Here is a 22,794-nt window from a genome sequence, read left to right on the forward strand (position 1 = left end):
CTAACCTTGTTGGAGTGTCAAATGGGAAAACAAAGTTGTGCTAAAATGTAAATATCATTACAAAATCGACACTAATAGGCCGAAGAAACAACGCCGATGTCCTCGCTACACCTACCTAAAGTTGTTACACAGCGGGGGAAAAGTTCCCTGGAGGTTGAAAGGGAAAACTTCGAACGAAGACAGGTGAGCCCAGCCTGGTTCAATATTTGTGACTTGTTACTGGTAGAAAAATGACACAGACGCACAGACCATCCCTCGCTGATCGAACACAGTCACACGTTACACAGCCACGCTGACAACAAAATACGGCAGCAATATGTTGAATGTTTCATTACAGTCATGACATTCAGTTAACAACATTGGTGTTTGTCTTACTCTTTAACTGGAAATTAGTCTTGTCTTGGGTAGCATAAAAAAAGAAAGAAAAAAAAGTAGGCTAGCTATTTCCAAGCAATATCAATATGAACATTGTAAATTTGTAAATAATTTCGGTTTGATCTGACATACAAAGAAATATAACAGTGTTTTAGAAATAATAATAATAATAAAAAACAGTACCATACTATTTTTATGTGCAATTTAAAAAAACAATAGTTTGAGAAATAAATAAATTATAGTAGGCCAACTTAAATTTCCAGGAAGGACTAGTTTCATATTCAACTGAGGTCCATGACAAACAAGTTTGCACCATAGTTTTTACTTTACACACACACACACACACACACACACACACACACAATATGTAGAGGATAATAAATGAGTTACCAGTTCTCATCAGATTTACAATTGCTTTGTCAGGTTTGTTTGCTCAGTGCTGAGCATTATTAAATTATTAATTAAATAAAAAATATTTTTACTGGTAGACCAGTAGAGCTAATTTTAATCAGATTGTTTAGCAGTACTCTCAGAATGCATGATACCGTATCTATAAGACTTACCTGGGTTGTTTTGTGTGTTATGTTACATTATTAACCTTTTAATAACAAAAACAAAATGAACTTAGTTGTCAATATTATACAGTTCACTTGACTTTTGACGTATTGTACTACTACTATGTATATAAATTTATAAACCAAATTCAAATCTGTACTGCTGACTTCATAATGGATTATTTGCATTTGTAGCGGGCTTAATATTTTTGGACGTAAATGAGAATCCTGATAATGTGCTTTAAATTAAAAAAAGAAAATCAGATTTAATTTTTTTTTTTAAATAAATGAGCTGGGTCCTACTAAAAATGTGATGAAATTTTTTGTGTGGCACTGGTAATAGTTAGTATAGTCAAACATGCTCCCTGTCATGTCTGAATAGAGCAGCTTATCCCCTAAATTGTTTCTGATTTACTTTCAGGGTAAATGGTCTATGGTGTACCAGTATATGTTGATTGAAATGCTGCATGTTGCATTTTTAGCCACGTACTATGTGACTTGATTTGGTGGTACATACTAGTGTTTTCCCTAAATTGTTTTAGCATGGTGCAGCACTATGCCTCAGTAGTCTAGCACCATCTTGCCTCAATCAGCACCATGCTGCCCTGAGATTAAGCAAGCCTTTATAAAACACCCCAAATGGTATTATTAATTAATAAAATATGCCTTTTATATCTTTTGCCATTCATTTATTAAAACAAGCACATAAATTACATTAATGTTTATTTTAATTAAAAATTTTTGTATTTTTATTGAAAAACAAGTGCCCCGAAAATGGTGAAAATGCCCCAAAAGTGTTTGGTCTACCATGCCTTACCTAATTTCTAGGAAAATCACTACATATGTACACCATCTATATATCTACTGGGTATATATGTTGCGGACCAAGGCCTCAAAATAGTGTTTTTGGGTTTTTCTATACTTAACGGAGTGTGTGTGAGTTGTTTATTATGGTTAAAAACTGCTGTGTTCTGATGATGGACTATGATGGTGATTTGAATTGAATTCGGGGCACGATGGAATTTTCTAAGTGAGTACTGTTCTCTTTAATAAAATAATAATAAGTGATTAATAATGTTTTATACATAAATAATCATATTTGTTATTTATCTTAATATTTTATTAGTATTATTAAGTAATTTTTGATGTTTTTTGCATTTTTAGAAACAGTTTAAAGATTATAAACAAAATAGGCTAATTTATTTGTCGTAGACTATACATGTTTGTTTACACGTTGGCATTAGTGATGCGAAGAATTAAATATTTTTGTATGTATAAATTCAAAGAGAACAGTATCTACACGTTAAAATGTAGGATTTAAATTAAGAAATATTTATTATTAATCAAAGGTTATTCTAGAATTATAGTTGAGGTTGGATTTTAATTGTGAATTTAAACCGTTTCTGGGTTTGGATTTTGACGTCGCCTGCCGACGTGTCTTCGGAGAAACTCGGAAAGAAATGACGTAATGTTCGTTGACGTCATGCTATATGACGTAATCCTTCCGGCTCTTAGGGTATAAAAGGCGGGACACGAAATTGCCTGGGGGTTTGCGCTTCCAGCAGACCCCAAAGACTGAAGACAGCAACAACAGATTGGAAACCAGGATTTCTTCGTGGGAAGCATAGGACGAAGAGTGCACTTTGCGTTAGGAAACGCAGTGACCTACATTGCGTCCAGTGCATGTAGAGAACGCAGTACCGTGTGTTTTACTGAGTGCACTTTGCGTTGCGTTAGGAAACGCAGTGACCTACATTGCGTCTAGTGCATGTAGAGAACGCAGTACTGTGCGTTTACCAAGTGCACTTTGCGTTAGGAAACGCAGTGACCTACATTGCGTCCAGTGCATGTAGAGAACACAGTATCTTGCGTTTACCGAGTGTACTTTGCGTTAGATCCAAGTTACGGTGTTGTTGTTTACACGCTACCAGTGTAATTTTCCAGTTCGAGTTTTAGTGTGTGGTGCATATTCTCGTGCACATTGTTGGAACGCAGAGTAACAAGACCGTTGTGTCAAAGACTGTTAAAGAGACATTTTCGCGATTCGCGTTTGATCGTTGATTACTGTGAACTACACAATATTCTGCTTTCTGACGCCTACGCTGTATTCTGGATTTTCAGGTTACCGGTCTATATATCAGCGCTAGTTTGTGTATTGTACTTGTGTTCAAACGATATCTTTAAACTAGTCCCTCAATAGTTTAAGAAGTAGCAGGCTACAACAGTGATGATAGCAGGGGGCAAAGCGGGGGGTCATTTGAAAAATCGAAGAAATTAAAGAAGAGAAAGCACTTTTTTTTTACCATCAACGAAAAGTAGGCGGTGGCAAAAGCTGTTTCAGGCGGCGATTTGCTGCCGGAGACCGGGTACTTTTGAGGGCTCTGATATATATCTATATATATATATCTCTCTCTCTCACATATATATATATATATATATATATATATATTAATATATATAATATATCTATCTATCTATCTATCTATCTATCTATCTATCTCTATCTATCTATCTATATATATATATATATATATATATATTCGGTGGTGGCTGGTGGTGACGTACACGATGTCCTAACTCATCCCACATGTGTTCAATTGAGTTCAAATCCGGTGAAACGGTGAGCCAGTTTATAACGGTGATACCGGCTTGTTGCAGGAATACCTGGGTAATTCTTGCAGTATGTGGACGGGCATTGTCTTGTTGAAACAGAAGGGGACCTCCTGGTCTTCGGTGACGGCGCAAAAGTGGCTGGAGAACTGGTCTTAGAATAACGTCAACATAACACTGGGCTGTAACGGCATCATGGACAATGATGAGATCACTCCTGAAATCATAGTTGATTGCCCCCCATACCATCAGACAACCGCCGCCAAACCGATCACGTTCCCTCACATCCGTCAGCGTACCGTTCATGGAGTCTCCTGTACACACGTGCTCTTCCATCGGCAAAGGAGACAGAGAAACGGGACTCATCTGAGAAAACAATGCTCCAATAAAAGGCTGGTGGAAGATTACCATTCTGGAGAGCAAACTGTAGTCTCGCAGCACAATGTCGCGGTGTCATGATGTTACCATTGTACAAGTGTCTGCATCCGAGTCCAGCCATACTGAGTCGATGGATGACCGTCATCGGATGGATATGCCTTCCATGATGTCCTATCGTGTTGCTTGCTGTCATCATCGCAGTTCTGAACCGGTCATGGAGGTGGTGTCGTCGAATCTGCCGATCTTGGTGTGGGGTCGTAACAGGACGTTGACCAGGTCGAGGTCAATCACGATCACTCCCGGTCTGTTGATGACGTTCAACAAGTCGTCCAATAATTTATTGATGGACTCTGAAGATCCACGCAACTTGGCTTTGCGAAGTCCGCCCTTGAACCATGCCCAACGCTCGCTCCCTTTGTTTTTCTCCGAGTCGTGGCATTCTTAATGTGACGAGGAATATGACACTGTTACGTGACTTTTATGTGTCCACATACTGGCATTTCACGTGCATTGCATGCAGCATGATTGAGCATGTAGTGAACGCATTTCACACCATTTTGTGTATTTCTGCTATTGTATGTGTAATGAGAACAAAACCAGGATTAAATTCCAGACAAAAGTACCAATCAATGACTTCCTCTCATAAGTTGTTATTTTAAGTCCAATAAATATATTTTTTATTAATCACAACAAAATATTGAAAAATATCTGTTTTGCGTTTTCATTGTGTGTCAGTATATGTTATTTGTAATTGTTGTATATACAATGTAAACCTTTTGTACATATACAAAAAGTCAAAAGTTATTTGATAATAAGTTTTTACTGATGTGTGTGAAACATTATAACATGGAAAGAGAAATATCCAAAAGTATGAAAATGAGCAATAGTCCATGAAAAGGGCGCACCTGCCATATGCAAATGAGCCACATCACTAGATGGGGTCCAGAGCAATGTTCACACAGTCAGTAGCGAGTGTGTCCACCTTGAGCATTGATACAGGCCTGACACCGTCATCTTATTGAGGCCACTAGATGCTGGAGAAAGTTCCTGGGAATGCTATTCCAGATCTGAGGAAGGATAAGCCGGAGTTCCTGCAGTGTTGTTGGGAGGATTTGGAAGATGTCGCAAGCGTCGCTCCATTTCATCCCAAACATATTCGATTGGTGACAAATCCGGGGACATTGCTGGCCAGGGTAGCACATCAACATTGTTCTGATTGAGATACTGCTGCACAACTCTAGCAATGTGTGGTCTGGTGTTATTGTGTTGTTATGTCATCCAGGGGCTGTTCTGTTTCAAAAATGGTAACACAGTTTGCAAAATTTCATCTCGGTACCTCACAGCATTCACATTGCCTTCAATCACAACTATCTGGGTCCGGCCTGTGGCTGTAATTCCACCCCATATCATAACGCCACCATCACTAAAACGATTTCCTTCAAGAACACATGGCATGACGTAACATTCACTTTGACGTATGTAAACATGTCCTGCCGTCAGATCTGTGGAGAAGGAAACGGGATTCATCAGTGAAGAGGACACGTCTCCAATCACATGCTGTCCATTGCAGGTGTTGCCTGCACCATTGGAGAGGTCAACGTTGATGTTCTGGCATCAGGATTGGCCTTATGGGTGTCTTGCATGGATGCTGTAGATGCGTTGCCAGGGATGGTACAGGCTGTGAGGGTTGCTGGCTGGAACAATTCGGATCCATGTGTCTTGGCGAGGGGTTGTCACGGGTGGTCAGCAGCTACGGGGATGGTCCCTGACCTGGTTGTTTTGTTGATATCATTGCCATAAGTGCCATATGGTGTTTCTGTGGACATTGAATTGATGTGCGAGGTCCCAGATTCAAGCATCCCTATGACTAACCATCTGTCATTTTCACTAATGGCATGACGAAATTGCATCAAACGGTTCACTAATGGTGTTTTTCTGACTTCTGAAGGCTGCACAGAGTGGCAATGATTTGCAACTGAATGTCTGGCCTTTTATAGTGAACACTGGACAGGATTTCTTCCAAATATTCCATGTTTCTTGCACAAAGCATGCAATTCCTGCAACAACTGCTTGATTGCACTTCTTCGAGCTGTTTCATGCATATTTTCTCTGTTTTATATCCATAAATCCATTCACAAATTTATTACTCCAAACAATCCATGTCACAATAACTTTTGTCTTTTAGTATACGTACATGGGTGTATTAAAAGGTTGCCATTATAATATGTTTTAGGCCAGTAATATATTTTTTAAAAATTATTAATTAAAGGCATATTTGTCACAGACCACTGACCTATTTAATGGTCTAACAAAGTATTACCTGAACAAAAATAATTTGATTTGTCAATAAATGTACTTCATTCAACCATCTTTGTAACCACCATACTCCATTTATTAATGACATTTTGTAAAAATAATTGAATTATGGCAATGATCCATAATTCAAAAACTAAAATTGCCGAGAGAGTTGACGTGGATTTCACTCCATCATGGCTCAGTTACAGTGATGCAATAGCTATATTTCGTTTCCAACAATTAATGTAATTTTTAGTTATTATCCATTTTTAGAGAAATAAGGTCCTTAAATCCGTAACAGTATGCCTTTAATAGTTCAATAAGATTTTCTTGTGTGTATGTGTAGGACATAGATCTGTATTTTAAATAAATTTCTTGTTACCATGATAATGTTTGCAAATAAAAATGGATTTTTGCATACATTTACACTATAAATTATTTTTCATCCAATAGCCAAACAAATTTAGGAATAACTGAGTCTGGTTTGCACAGATATCTGTATTCCAGTTTAGATAATCGAAAATGTACCAGACATTGTACGGTCTGCATGTACATGTAATTGCATGAACTTAATTTAGACTATACAGGCATGTGGCTGTTGATTAAGATAAAGCTAGCTGAAGGTCGTATTGAAGTTTAGTGTTAGCAACATTAGATACAACACAGCCAACTGCATGTAATTTGTTAAGGCATGCAAACAACCAGTTTCTTTAAATTTATGGTTGGCTGGTACATGTAATTTAGTTTCCTTTAAAAAAAAAAAAATTCTACTCTGTCTCTCTCTCTCTCTCTCTCTGTCTCTCTCTCTCTCTCTCTCTCTCTCTCTCTCTCTCTCTCTCTCTCTCTCACTCTCTCTCCTGTGTCTTTTTCTCTCTCTCTTGTCTGTGTCTTTTAAATGCATTCATTAGTGAATTAGCCACTTATCTCAAGTTTTGTTAAGATATGTGAGCAACCAGTTTCTTTAAATTTATGGTTGGTTTTATTTCTCTCTCTCTCTCTCTCTCTCTCTCTCTCTCTCTCTCTCTCTCTCTCTCTCTCTCTCTCTCTCTCTCTCTCTCTCTCTCTCTCTCTCTCTCTCTCTTGTCTCTTGTCTGTCTGCCTGTGTGTCTTTTTAAATGTATTAGTGCATCAACCACATATTATCTCAAGTTTTAAACAATTTACAGTATTGTCAATAATATACATTAAGAATAAATATTGTATTACACAAGCCTCTGGCAAATGAAATACATTACTTTTAATCCTAATAGATGATATTGATGATCAATACCACTAATCTCTTTAATATCATAATCATATAATCTTATATGTAATATAATGGGGTTTTTTGTGTAAACTTTATACTTATAATATGTATAACTATAAATTCAGTCAGCCATTATTTCATTCAAATTACATAAATATACAAATTTGTGTATGTGACATGGGATCGTCTTACGACATGCACTATGCTAAAAATATCTTCCTGTAAAAACACATGATACTCCCTGATCCCATCCCATTGTAAATTGACAAATTGTTCATTTATTTAAAGATTAAAGGTTATATAAAATAATATAGCCTTTGTTTATAAAAATATCCAAATGTACATGACTTATCATACATTGTATGTAGCAGGTTTTGTTAATTTTAGTCAACCCTTATGCTTAATGCATTCATACCCTGATTGTGTCAACCACTGCATGTAATATTATGAATAATTAATGTATACATGCATGAGTATTACATTACATACGTTGATCATGAATCATTAGCCTTGTATATTATTAAAGAGTTATTTACACCTGTATACAGGTGACGTGGTTATATTTTTGGCCTCGAGTTGTACACGTATATAACAGTATGTACAATTTCATAATACTTTCAGATAGTTGTTATATACAACACCAACTAGGACTATGTGCGTCACCCAGAAAAATTGCAGTTCATTTTACAAGCGACAGATGAATGTACATTTATCTCATTTGTTATTTAGCTCATGCTTCTGTTACATATCGTGGCTGGTTTAGGATCAATCCCCATTGGTTGGCCCATTGGGCTATTTCTCATTCCAGCCAGTGCACTACGACTGGCATATCAAAGGCCTTGGTATGTGCTATCCTGTCTGTGGGGTGCTGCATATAAAAAAATCCCTTGCTGTTGAGTGGCGACAACAGGTTTCCTCCCTCAATATCTGTGTGGTCCTTAACCATGTGTCTGACGCAATATAACTGTAAATAAAAATGTGTTGAGTGCGTTGTTAAATAAACCATTTCCTTCCTTTCCTGTTACATATATTTTAAGTCTGTAATGTTCTAAAAGGTCTAAAAGGAATTTTACATACATATTCCCCTCATGCTGTACCATCAAGATCTTACAGTTATGTGTATTTCCAGAAGGTCATATTTGACATACATATTCCCCTCATGCTGTACCATCAAGATCTTACAGTTACGTGTATTTCCAGAAGGTCATATTTTACATACATATTCCCCTCATGCTGTACCATCAAGATCTTACAGTTACGTGTATTTCCAGAAGGTCATATTTGACATACATATTCCCCTCATGCTGTACCATCAAGATCTTACAGTTACGTGTATTTCCAGAAGGTCATATTTGACATACATATTCCCCTCATGCTGTACCATCAAGATCTTACAGTTACGTGTATTTCCAGAAGGTCATATTTTACATACATATTCCCCTCATGCTGTACCATCAAGATCTTACAGTTACGTGTATTTCCAGAAGGTCATATTTTACATACATATTCCCCTCATGCCCAGTCGAGGCATGAGATTTTTAATCCAGATACAGACTCCAAACCCATTTCAGAATTCTTTGTTTCCAAAAAGAGTAGCACATGAAGTGGTGACAGCAGGTTTCCTCTCTCAAAATCTGTGTGGTCCTTAACCATATGTCTAATGCCATATAACCGTAAATAAAATGTGTTGAGTGCGTCGTTTAATAAAATATTTCTTTCTTTTCTTTCTTTGTTTCCTGTGGTCATTCATTCCACTAACTAAAAAGCATATACACATGTCTGCTTTTAAAATAATAATAATAATTAAAAAAGGTATCATCATGAATAGTTTGATCTGTAATCATTTATTCTGTTTATTTAGAAAGAAAGTGATTATAATACCCTGTACCAGCAATAGAATTAAGCAGAATTTTTCACTAGCCAACCGAACAAGAACCAATATTTTTACTGGTCCAATTATATTGTTAGTTTTATTTAAGTGCACTGATAATGTGTGTAATTGCTCAAAATGAAATAGCACATAAAACTTCTACTTGTCTACAGGGCCAGCATTGAGGTATCATTTGCTTGTCCTAGCTAGCAGATTTTCACTAAATTATCAGGACAAACGGACAAGTGTTTATTTCAAACACTGTGTACATATAATTATTTGAAAGTATACATCCAGACTGAAAATTTAGCAGAATTCTTTGCTTCACAAATTGCAGATTTTGGGTATAGCATGCATAAGATTATTATTTGATATGGAATCAAAAACTACTATGTACATAATTTTTAGGATTACGTTGGAATTGAAAAAACACACCATCACCACATGCAATTGCAGTTTACATGCAATTTCAATCCCCTCCCCCGCTAATCATGCTGGCTACGGACCCGAAGTTATAAACAATATTCATAAGTTAGACCAAATATCAAATTAGGATCGTATCGGGTTGCATGGGTCTACCACTCTGGAAGGAAAAGTTGCTGAACTTTATGTTATGTATAATCATGTACGTTATAAAAACGTGTGATACTTGCATACCATATCGATATATAGGACTTCGCCCTATGCTTGTAAATGTGTATCAAAGTACTGATGGTATCACTAATGATCTCAACCAATGTTCTCAGGTACAAAATACAAAATAGTAATCAAACACTATTACACATACAGATATATGTTTACTTCAAACTGATCTTCATGTAAAGAAGAAGATTTCATCTTCTAAATTCTTCGAAACAAACAGCGCAGACAGCATGACACTTTGAGTAGGGCCTCCACGAGTCCCAAAGATTGGACTCGAGTACTTTGCAGCCATTTTAACATCTTATATAAAATATGTACGTTAGTCACTAGAGATTCACAGCTCCTATGAAGCTATTCACGATGCTTATGACAACTGTCGATCATGCCCCCCAGTTTGTATATGATAGCCTCAATACCGTCCAATTTGGCAAGGGACGGTACTCTTCGCTAGTGTTTTAGCATGGTGCAGCACCATGCCTCGATTGTCTAGCACCATCTTGCCTCAATCATCGCCATGCTACCCTGAGATTAAACAAGCCATTTTTCAGTAATTAATTCTAAAATTGCCTTTATAAAACACCCAAAAAGGTATTATTAATTAATAAAATATGCCTTTTATATCTTTTGCTATTCATTTATTAAAGCAAGCACATAAATTACATTAATGTTTATTTTAATTACTTTTTTTTGTATTTTTAATTAAAAACAAGTGCCCCGAAAATGGTGAAAATGTCCCAAAAGTGTTTGGTCTACCATGCCTTGCCTAATTTCTAGGGAAATCACTACTTCACGCACATGTGCAATGGGAATGTAAAAGAGGTCTATTGTTCCTAAAATTGGCAATTGACGAATTTGGCTAGTGGCAGAGCTAGCCCTGATACACATGTTTTGTGTTGTTAGGTATAGTTTATCTTTATGTGAAGTTAGTGAGCATGTTTAATTTGGCAGTACATGTACATGTAGGTCCTGGTATCCCACAGCTTGCCAGTTAGATACAACTCTGTGATATCCTGTGTATATAGAGGGCACCAGCTTGTCTTTACTGTAATACCTCACCCAATTAGTTTGTTTAAACAGCCCAGTCCATAGTCTTAATTTAGATCACTACTTGACATTCATCCGGTTTGTTAATTTATCACATCTGACTTTAAGAATGCGTGGAGCCAGAAATCTGTATAGCTGAATGGTAGAGACAGAGATGCACAAAGCTCAGTGGTAGAGACAGAGATGTACATAGCTTAGTGGTAGAGACAGATATGTACATAGCTCAGTGGTAGAGACATATGTGCATTGCTCAGTGGTAGAGACAGATATCTGCATAGCTCAGTGGTAGAGACAGATATCTGCATTGCTTAGTGGTAGAGACAGATGTGCATAGCTCAGTGGTAGAGACAGATATGTGCATAGCTCAGTTGTAGAGACAGAGATGTACATAGCTCAGTGGTAGAGACAGAGATGTACATAGCTCAGTGGTAGAGACAGATGTACATAGCTCAGTGGTAGAGACAGGGATGTACATAGCTCAGTGGCAGAGACAGGGATGTACATAGCTCAGTGGTAGAGACAGAGATGTACATAGCTCAGTGGCAGAGACAGAGATGTACATAGCTTAGTGGTAGAGACAGATATGTACATAGCTCAGTGGTAGAGACAGATATCTGCATTGCTTAGTGGTAGAGACAGATGTGCATAGCTCAGTGGTAGAAACAGAGATGTACATAGCTTAGTGGTAGAGACAGATATGTACATAGCTCAGTGGTAGAGACATATGTGCATTGCTCAGTGGTAGAGACAGATATCTGCATAGCTCAGTGGTAGAGACAGATATCTGCATTGCTTAGTGGTAGAGACAGATGTGCATAGCTCAGTGGTAGAGACAGATATGTGCATAGCTCAGTTGTAGAGACAGAGATGTACATAGCTCAGTGGTAGAGACAGAGATGTACATAGCTCAGTGGTAGAGACAGATGTACATAGCTCAGTGGTAGAGACAGGGATGTACATAGCTCAGTGGCAGAGACAGGGATGTACATAGCTCAGTGGTAGAGACAGAGATGTACATAGCTCAGTGGCAGAGACAGAGATGTACATAGCTCAGTGGTAGAGACAGAGATGTACATAGCTCAGTGGCAGAGACAGAGATGTACATAGCTCAGTGGTAGAGACAGAGATGTACATAGCTCAGTGGTAGAGACAGGGATGTACATAGCTCAGTGGTAGACACAGAGATGTACATAGCTCAGTGGTAGAGACAGAGATGTACATAGCTCAGTGGCAGAGACAGAGATGTACATAGCTCAGTGGCAGAGACAGGGATGTACATAGCTCAGTGGCAGAGACAGATGTACATAGCTCAGTGGCAGAGACAGAGATGTACATAGCTCAGTGGTAGAAACGGAGATGTACATAGCTAAGTGGTAGAGACAGATATGTACATAGCTCAGTGGTAGAGACAGATATGTGCATTGCTCAGTGGTAGAGACAGATATGTGCATAGCTCAGTGGTAGAGACAGATATCTGCATTGCTTAGTGGTAGAGACAGATGTGCATAGCTCAGTGGTAGAGACAGATACATGTATATGCATAGCTCAGTTGTAGAGACAGAGATGTACATAGCTCAGTGGTAGAGACAGAGATGTACATAGCTCAGTGGTAGAGACAGGGATGTACATAGCTCAGTGGCAGAGACAGATATGTACATAGCTCAGTTGTAGAGACAGAGATTAATAAATCAAATCGATGTGCTCTGGTGGTGGTGTTAAACAAAGTGAACAAACAGTGGTAAAACACTCATTGCAAATTCAATTATATTTACTGTTTCACTAAGTGCTCCATGATCGAAGATTGTAGTGTTTATATGCTGTGATATCTGGGGGAAAGTGCTTGATGATATAACACATCCTTGCTTCTAATCAGGAAGACCATGTTGTAATTAGGCACATATTATCTAGACATGGATGGCTGAATGTTTAACAACAACTCAGCACAGTAGTGAGTTAGGACGAGCTGTTAAATCAACAGCTGTGATCCTGGTGGTCAGTCCCCCAGGACAACTATTACATTTGATAGTTGTCTTATTGCAAGTAGCACTTCAAGAATGGTATACAATAGGCTGTACATGTGTAATCAGTTTACAGTTAGATTTCACAGACACATTAATCCATTAAACATTTTTTTTTATCATCTGCTAGCATCTCATATAGCAATTTAATAGCTGGTTTCTTTTTTAGTGCGACATGAATCTTTTTAATATCATACATGTACTTGGGATTAACACTGTTACTGGTTGATCGGTATTGATTTAGTCGCAGAATCATTCCAGTGGATTTTATAGCAGGCAATGCATGTGTACTTGTAGATCTATGATTATGAATGCACAGATACTGGTTTACAAAAAATAAACATATACCTGGTCTGTATACGCACATAGCACATGCACGCACACACAACACCACACAACACACAAACACTTGCATCGAATGTCATAACTTAGTCTTCACCATGGATCAAACTCACGGTGAGATGAAGATCACTCTACTGAAATAGTGCTAGGCAAGCAATTACATGAAATTACAAATACTAGTAAGAGTTAATATTAAGTAAGATAGGTGATGACTTTGCGGATCTCCTAAACTGTTTAAGGGGAGTGCGGAGGGGAGCAAGTGATTACTCACTTGTCTTGGCAAAGACTGATCACTGCTCGTCTGAGGAGCGGTGGGTTGTATAATATGTCACCCTTGATGAACCTTAATTTGTTTCAATGTTGTTGTTTCCCTTCATCTAGGATTCCAACCTATTACTGGTACTAGCTGTCCTCTCTCTATGGTGATTAGTTATGTAATGGAAAATGATGCAAAACTATTTAATAATATTTAATTTTAGTTTGTTTGTGCCTTTTTTTTTAAAGAAAATAATTATTTTATTTTTACAGATTTATATTGTAACTTTATTAGTTAGTGAAAGTGTTACTGCTTAAAACAATGTTTTAATTTACTCTGCTAAACTGAATGTGACCAGTAGGCGTAACTTTTTTCAGCCATTCAGCAAATAGCTAAAATTTAGGTTAGACACGCCCGTGGTCTAACTATGGGATACACCACGGGCAAAATCAAAGGGACTGACACCAAAGCGTGGTACAAAGTTTGTTATTTTATTGTGTTACTATTACCTTGACCTACACAACCTTTATAAAATTGACTTTGTTTGGACATCACGGGTTAATTATTCTATTGTCTTTTATGTTTTATGTTCACAAACTTTTAAGACTCCACATTATTTTGATTTCATTATTTACTACTTTCTATTTATAACTGATCACAATGTTTTAATATGCAATGTCATTCAGTTACGTAGTACAATTTTTAACTCGAGCGAAAGTGAGGTGTTTAACTACATGTATTATGTGTTGAAAGTTCGCCTGTGTGACTTATTCTGATGTAACATCACTGAAATATATACAGTCAGACCTCGTTACAATGACCACATTCGTCCCTGGGTCACTTTTTCGCTATATTGAAATTGTCGTTATATAGAAATTTCCGTTATAAAACTTTATTTTATTTAATGACACCACTAGAGCACATTGATTTTTTTAATCACCGGTTAATGGTGGCAATAGTAGCAAGGGATCTTTTATATGCACCATTCCACAGACAGGATAGTACATACCACATCATTTAATATACCAGTCGTGGTGCCCAAAGACGGGGATGGATCACAGACCATTATTAAATATTAAGTATATTATTATTAATCATGGTGCATTTACTATCAATGTAATCGATTGGTACCTACTTTGTTTACAAAATGTCATAAAACTAGTAGACTTGATTGTTCGAAGTTAATCCTTTAATTGAATGAGACTAAAGATTTATTTTCAAAAGCAATACATGTTTACTCATTTAGCCGATATCGGTAACTCGGACCACATGTGACACTGTCGGCTGGCGATAAAATCATTTAGCCGATATCGGTAACTCGGACCACATGTGACACTGTCGGCTGACGATAAAATCATTTAGCCGATATCGGTAACTCGGACCACATGTGACACTGTCTGCTGGCGATAAAATCATTTAGCCGATATCGATAACTTGGACCACATGTGACACTGTTGGCTGGCGATAAAATCATTTAGCCGATATCGGTAACTCGGACCACATGTGACACTGTCGGCTGGCGATAAAATAGTTTTTTGAGACATCGGATGCATGTTTGTTCCCAATTTGGTCTGTCGGTGTCGGAAGGTGTGAATTCCGGTGTAACAAACAGAATAACACTGATGTACATTTGATTTGTTCCCGACAATTTGTGGTCGGATGGTGTAAATGTCTTAGTAACGACGGTTGTTGTAACAAGGTCTTACTGTACATAGTTAGCTTGGCATTTCCCATTAAATGCATTTTAAATAATATGCTTATGGCGTGTGAATGAGCATGTTATATTACTGGAGTAGTTATAGCAGTTAAAAAGTGTATACTTCAAATATGGGTAGAGCAGATAACCAACGGATACTAGTATGTCAAAAGTGAACATCATAGGCTACTCTCTTGGACCCTTCATATATACTAAACAAAATAAGAAACTTCCGCTAACTTTGCTTGAACATAACTTGATGAAAACAAACCGGGGGAATAATTGTTATATATGCGTTTAAAGAGTGTTCCATGATGCATCGTTTGGTGCAAAAATCATGGCCATAGGTTAACAGAAACTGGGAGAAATTTTGACCAAGTGTGGTAGGGGTTAAAAAAAAACCCCACCCACTTAATAACGGGTATGACCACCTCTTGAATTGACCACTGCAGTGCATCGCAGGCGCATAAAATTGACTAAAGTGTTGATTTCTGCCTGTGGAATATTGTTCCATTCCTGAATGAGCGCTTGACGAAGTTCGTTGATGTTAGCGGGTGGGTTGGGACGACGCCTCAATCGTCTGTCCAGACTATCCCAGACATGCTCGATGGGGTTGAGATCAGGACTTTTAGCGGGCCAGTCATCAATGAAATCAATGTTATTTGTCCTAAGAAAATTTACAGTGTCTTTAGCTATATGAGAGGTGGCATTATCATGCTGCAAAATCGAGATGTTGGCATTGTTATGGAACAGAGGAATGACGTGATGAGCGAGAATGTCATCGCGGTAACGTTGAGCATTTAAATTGCCATCAATGACGATTAGTGGTGAACGATAACCATGGGCAATGGCTGCCCAGACCATGACAGAACCCCCACCCCCGAAACGATCTCGTTCAAGAACACAACAGTCAGCATAGCTTTCATTTCTCCTATGGTAGACGTGCACCCTTCCATCACCACGATATAAAGAAAATCTGGATTCATCTGGAAAAAGAACGGTATTCCAACGTCGCCGTATCCAACGAGTATGTACACGTGCCCAATTAAGACGATTTAGATGATGACATTGCGTTAAAACGCATCCGACGTAAGGACGTCGTGCATGTAAACCGTTCTCCCGCAGACGATTACGAACAGTTTGCCCACTGATTCGGTTATTATGAAGCCCAGGTGTGTTAGTAGCAGTAGCAGTGGCAGTTTGGAATCGATTGCGCAAATGCATGTTCATGATATAGTGGTCTTGACCACGCGTTGTAACATGCGGACGTCCATGACGTGGCAAGTCGTTGGTGCTTCCTGTCGTTCGAAATCTTATGCAAAGATTTCGTATCGCTCGACTAGAACTCCCAACATGCCTTGCAACGTCTTCTGTCGACATGCCAGCATCAAGCATGCCAATCGCCCGTTCGCGTAAATTATTGGGTATTCTTGGCATACTAAAAATGCTACAATGTAAAAAACATATTTTTTTTTACAGATTTTGAAGCGTTTTCGTTCACTTGACAAGTGTCAGTAAGACAAGTAAAACAAATTGACCGAATACTACACGGGACATGTCGAACCATGCATGCACGTGCAAATTGAATTTCATGTTGTCAGCGATTAACAGTGCAAAAATAATCGATAAAATTCATGAATCCTGATAATACAGATCAAGGCTAATACTACCTATATAATTTCATTACACAATGAATTCTTTAACACAACAAATACTATATGTACAAATCAGAAGTTTCTTTTTTTGTTCAGTATATATATATATATATATATATATATAAAATGAATACCTTGCTGCTTTTAGAAAGGTGTGGCAGCAGTGAATTTCCTCCCTCCCCCCTCTCTCTCTCCCTCCCTCCCTCTCTGTCTCTCTCAGATAATAAATAGCCATCATTTAAAAAATGTAGATTTCATTTAGACAAATATTCCTTCCCTTTCACGCACCAAATACTCTTCATACATTGTATGTTAAGTACATTGTTATGCCTAAATGTTGTGTATTATTTTGTGAATGTGAAGATTATGCCAATACCACGTTCGATTGTGGTTTAATAACAATTATATTTTAATAATTATATATTGTTAACAACGTAAAGCTGATGTGTGTGCATGCATGAATATATATACAACTGTGATTTTTATTATTATTATATTTTCAGACTGTTGCCATAAATAAAGCCATCAACACACAGGAAACACCAGTTAAAGAAAAACATGTCAGAAGTATCTTTTTCTAGTGCCAATATTCACTTTATTTAATCACTTTTATTTTGGAATTAAATTAGTAGAAGCAGTAGCAGTACTGCTACCAATGGGATATGTGCTTTTTGTCTCATATTTTTACAATGTAGTTGTAGATCTATATAATATTTGAAATGCTAAAATGTTTTACGTGCAGTGTTTTAATTATCATAAATTTCAGCTTTCATTTTAAATGGGTATTATCTTCTTGTAACAGTAGTAGTAGTAGTAGTAGCAGCAGTTGTCAGTAACACATTATATAATAAACTGCTTTTATACACAATTTCGGGGATCAGGACGTAGCTCAGTTAATTGTAAAGTGCCTGCTTGATGCATAGTTCATTAGTTGGTCTGGGATTGATCCCCGTTGATGGGCTATTTCTCATTCCAGCTAGTGCACCATGACTGGTATATCAAAGGCTGTGATATGTGCTATCCTGTCTGTGGGATGGTGCATATAAAAGATTCCTAGCTACTAATGGAAAAATGTAGCAGGTTTCCTCTCTAAGACTGTCAAAATTACAAAATGTTTGATATCCAATAGCCGATAATTAATAAATCAATGTGCTCTAGTGGTGTCGCAGGGCTCGAACTTAAGAATTTATCACCCACGGCAATAAAAAAAAAAAATTGCCGTCGGTGAAAGGGCCCACCGACGTCAATTTTGAGTATGCTGACGGCAAATTGTTTTTAAACTAACTTTTGCAGCAATTAAACTTGACTGAAAGGTTATTTTTCAGTATGTACATGTAGTCAAATTTCTTCAGTTTATGTCAATAAACTTCAGTAAACAAGAATTTATTATAAATGGAATCATGGACTACTAGCATAAGCTGACATATTTAACGGAACCTGGTGTTTTTGAGACAAGTTGCCCTCTATGGATGACATTAAATTGTATACAGTGTTCTCACTGGGTGAAAATTAAATGAGGATGGTCGCCCATCCCCCCACCCCACCATTGCAAAAAAACAAACTTTGTGGAAATACCTATCCCTTATTTTGCCCCTCGGTATCTGGTACTGAAAAGTTGGTACAAATGTACAAGCTGCCTTATTTTTGTGTACTGTTCTTTAAAACGTAGTTCAGTTAAAACAGTGTCGGTCTGACATTCACAGGTATTCGTTTTGCTAAACCGATAAAAGTTTTAATATTATTATTTTAATAAAGATTTTAAGATATCTGAAAAATAATAAAGACATTTTTTTTAAGCGATCACTAAGGGGTAACATTTTGCTGTTCTTTTTATTTCCCATCTTCATCGAGTGAATCGATCGCATTGATATTGCCAGCTGATAAAAAGTTTCGTTTTTGTAAAGGCGGTGTATATACTATTTGGCACCCAAGATAAATGATTTTAATAATGAACACTACCACTTCTGTTTTTATAAGCGGTGATATCCCACCTCCCCCCGCCCCCCCCCCCTCCCAAAATAAAGTTGTGGTTTTTTTTTTTAAATTAAACTAAACGTTTCTAATATTTTATAAGGAATTGCTGAATAAACAAATGACAGTAAGTAAAAATCATCAGTTACGACCAATTAAATCTGCAATTGAGGGTAAAATATCAGACACGAGTTAGTGGACACAAAAGACAGAATGACCATTCTGATCAAGTGACAAATTTGGTGCCAAATACGGGGGGTTTTCATAAAATAAATATAACTGTTATTGTGTGTATCAAACATACAAATGGATACTGGTATGGAATACAACAGAGGCTGTTAAAAATAGTGTTAAATTACGTTACGGTAACTGCCGTAAGCTACTGAAGTTTTTTGTCAGTTGCGCTTTCGTATACAACGCGCTTGTTTCCTCTGATGTCCAGTGTGCATTTTGAAATAGCGGAGCTTGGTCCTGTAAATTATAACAGAATGCCGAAAAATAAAAGAGGGGCGCAGGAAAACAAATGGGGCTGCCAAACGTGGAAAGGGACGACATAACGCGAAAGCGAGGAGGCAAAATGCAGTGAGAACATATATTATACAACAACACAGGGTATGCACATGACTAAATATAGTCCCATCGCGTGGTACTAACTAAACGCCCATTAACTCCAACAAGGACCCAAATGTCTGTGTTAAATACTGGCAGATAATGTTCCGGCAGCACAGAAGTGCCATCAGTGACACCCCAACCGAGACGGCAGTTTATATGTCACTGACGGCAATTGCTGTCGTTGCCGCCGTTTAGTCCGAGCCCTGTGTCGTTAAACAAAACCCCCTTTATACACAACTTCACTGTTCTGCATTGCATACTTTTCCTGTTATTCAACTTCAAAAAGTGTGACTTTAAAAAAAAAAAAAATTTTTAAATTTTAATCACCCAATACATGTACATGTAACTCATCAACTGTAACATTTTGTAGTAAATGAGTTTTATTTTGTGAGATCAAGAATGTAGAATCTTGTATCCACTGGTATCCACTGTCTTATATGCCTTACTTGTCAAGATTTCCTGCTGTCAAATTAACTTAAGCTGGTGATGTAATGCAGATATTTCCTGTTGATGTTAATTTAGTCGAAACAGAAATAGTTTGCCAAGTGCTTCAGTTATTTATAGAAGTATTAATATAATACAGGCATAGCTTGTCTGCTAAAATACATTTTCTTTGACATACATGTGTACATGATGTTATTGCTTTCACTGCTTGTATCATGTATTACAGAGAGAAAACAAAAATATTGTCGTAGAAGTAAAACAAAACAAAATAGTAATAAATAAAAGCAATAAAACCTAAATACTTTTGACATAGTTATATAGAGAATAAAAAAAAGTAAAGTTTGTTTTATTTAACGACGCCTCTAGAGCACATTGATTTTTTTATCTTATCATCGGCTATTGGACGTCAAACATGATCATTCTGACACTATTTTTAAGAGGAAACCTGCTGTCGCCACATAGGCTACTCTTTTTATGACAGGCAGCAAGGGATCTTTTATTTGTGCTTCCCACAGGCAGGATAGCACAAACCATGGCCTTTGTTGAACCAGTTATGGATCACTGGTCATGCAAGTGGTTTACACCTACCCACTGAGCCTTGCGGAGCACTCACTCAGGGTTTGGAGTCGGTATCTGGATTAAAAATCCCATGCCTCGACTGGGATCCGAACCCAGTACCTACCAGCCTGTAGACTGATGGCCTAACCACGACGCCACCGAGGCCGGTATATAGAGAATAATACATGAGTGGCCTTTTGATACCATTTATCTCACAACGAGTTGTTTTAAAATTGCATCTAACGAGCAAAAGCGAGTTTGATAAATTTTTAAATGAGTTGTGAGATATATGGTATCTAATAGACACAAATGTATTATTCTATTTCTTACATATCCTCAGAAACTAGGTTTTAAGCAAATTTTAACGTCTTTTTTTACTAAAAGTTATATACAGCTGTTGCACATGTAGCTAACTTACACGTCACAGACACATGATTGTCAGGTTAACTATATGTCACAGGGTAATCTATTTCCACTGTGTTGTTTTTCAATTGCTGCATGGCACTGGTGACCTGGTCATCACCTAGGAGCAGCCAGTCGTATGTCTTGAAATTGTGTTATCAAAAATAATGCATAGTGTTCTCACCAACGGGTGTGTAAGAATAATAATTAATAGACAAGACAAATTATGAATTTAAAAATTTATACTTCTGCTTTTAAAATGTTTGACATGGGACTTGCATGGAGAACTGTTCCAGACTTTATTACCATAGAGGGGTGGGGAGGTTAAAGGTTTTTGTCACTAGGTGGTAATATTTGTTTGTTTGTTGTCATGTTGATGTTTGGCCTTAACCAGCTACCAGATATTATACTTGGAACGTTTCAAGGCAACGGGGGTGGGATTTTTTGGACTGTTGCATCCAAGCTTCCAGTCCAAGCAAATCCCATTGTTTGCTGGAAGTTTCTTCATGTCATGCACAAGCTACTGAGGGATGGACACCCCAATGTAAGTATTCAGTCAGTTATGTGTGGATGCATCGATCGATGGATGAGTTTGGGTGCATGGATCGATGGATGTGTTTGGGTAAATGGATGGATGTGTTTGGGTAGATGGATGGATGGATTTGGGTAAATGGATGGATGGGTTTGGGTAGATCCATGGATGGGTTTGGGTAGACCGATGAATGGGTTTGGGTAGACCGATGAATGGGTTTGGGTATATGGATGGATGGGTTTGGGTTGATGGATGAATTTGGGTAATTTGATAGGTGGATGCCAAAGCAAATGTACACCCATTTATGAATGGATGGATCGTTAGATAGATCCGTGGATAGATGTATACTACTCAAAAGAATTTAAGGGTCAGACGATATTTTCGACATTATTTTCTGAATGTCAATTATATTAGCTAGACCATAATGTCACGCATGGTATTGTTCAATTTTGACGAAAGTGGGTCTAAGCAACCCATAAATGAATTAAAATCCACTGTCATTGACACTTTCGACTAGTTCTAATGGCGAAAACATGCTTACATTTGCACGTAAATTAGGGCGAAAGCGAAAGGTCTGCTAAGTGCCCATAACTTGCTTTTTCACAAAGGGCTTCATTTGCACGCTTTGCACGTGTATTCCTTGTTCCCAATGCTGAATTTCCGTATAATTGGAGCTTGCGTTCGTGTACGGTGCACACTTCAAATTCGACAATGGTATGACTCAACTGACTATCGAAGATCGAGGAAGGGCTATTGCTTGGCTTCAGGATGGCAATACGCAAAGAAATGTTGCTCTGAGACTTGGTGTCAGTCAGAGTGTCGTTGGCCGACTGTGGCAACGGTACCAAGCAACGAATTCTGTTCAAAATCGTCCACATTCGGGAAGACGCCGAAGCACTACAAATAGAGAGGACCGCTACATCACCAATATGGCTCTACGTCAACGCACAACCACTGCACGCCGATTACGTGACAATCTGCGGACTGCGACTGGAACTCGAGTGTCTGATCAAACCATACGCAATCGTCTGAGAGCCAATAATCCATGCTGCCATCGCCAGGCTGTTCGACCACCACTCCTACCACGTCACAGAACGGCCAGATGTCACTGGTGCACGCTTCATCTGTGGTGGCAACGTCTTCAGTGGGGTCGAGTGATGTTCACTGATGAGTCCAGGTTTAGTCTCCAGTTCAACAACGGTCGGCTTCGTGTCTACAGACGTCCTGGGGAGCGCTTCGCTGACGTTAACGTTAGACAACGTCACCGGTTCGGTGGTGGCAGTGTCATGGTGTG

The 22,794-nt window shown here is 37.9% G+C and overlaps 1 protein-coding gene across 2 annotated transcripts in view; it reads left to right on the forward strand.

Moving 5' to 3' along the window:
• LOC121368432 (huntingtin-interacting protein 1-like) overlaps window positions 1–22,794 on the forward strand; it is a 78,439-nt gene continuing 55,645 nt past the window's right edge. For both annotated transcript variants that reach the window (XM_041493162.1, XM_041493163.1), the window contains exons 1-3: window positions 1–183; window positions 17,485–17,548; window positions 21,370–21,512. In XM_041493162.1, the coding sequence (XP_041349096.1) occupies window positions 97–183; window positions 17,485–17,548; window positions 21,370–21,512 (294 nt within the window). In that variant the 5' untranslated portion in view covers window positions 1–96. The remainder of the gene's footprint in view (window positions 184–17,484; window positions 17,549–21,369; window positions 21,513–22,794) is intronic.

The sequence above is a fragment of the Gigantopelta aegis genome, chromosome 3, assembly GCF_016097555.1.
Source record: "Gigantopelta aegis isolate Gae_Host chromosome 3, Gae_host_genome, whole genome shotgun sequence".
NCBI lineage: Eukaryota > Metazoa > Mollusca > Gastropoda > Neomphalida > Peltospiridae > Gigantopelta > Gigantopelta aegis.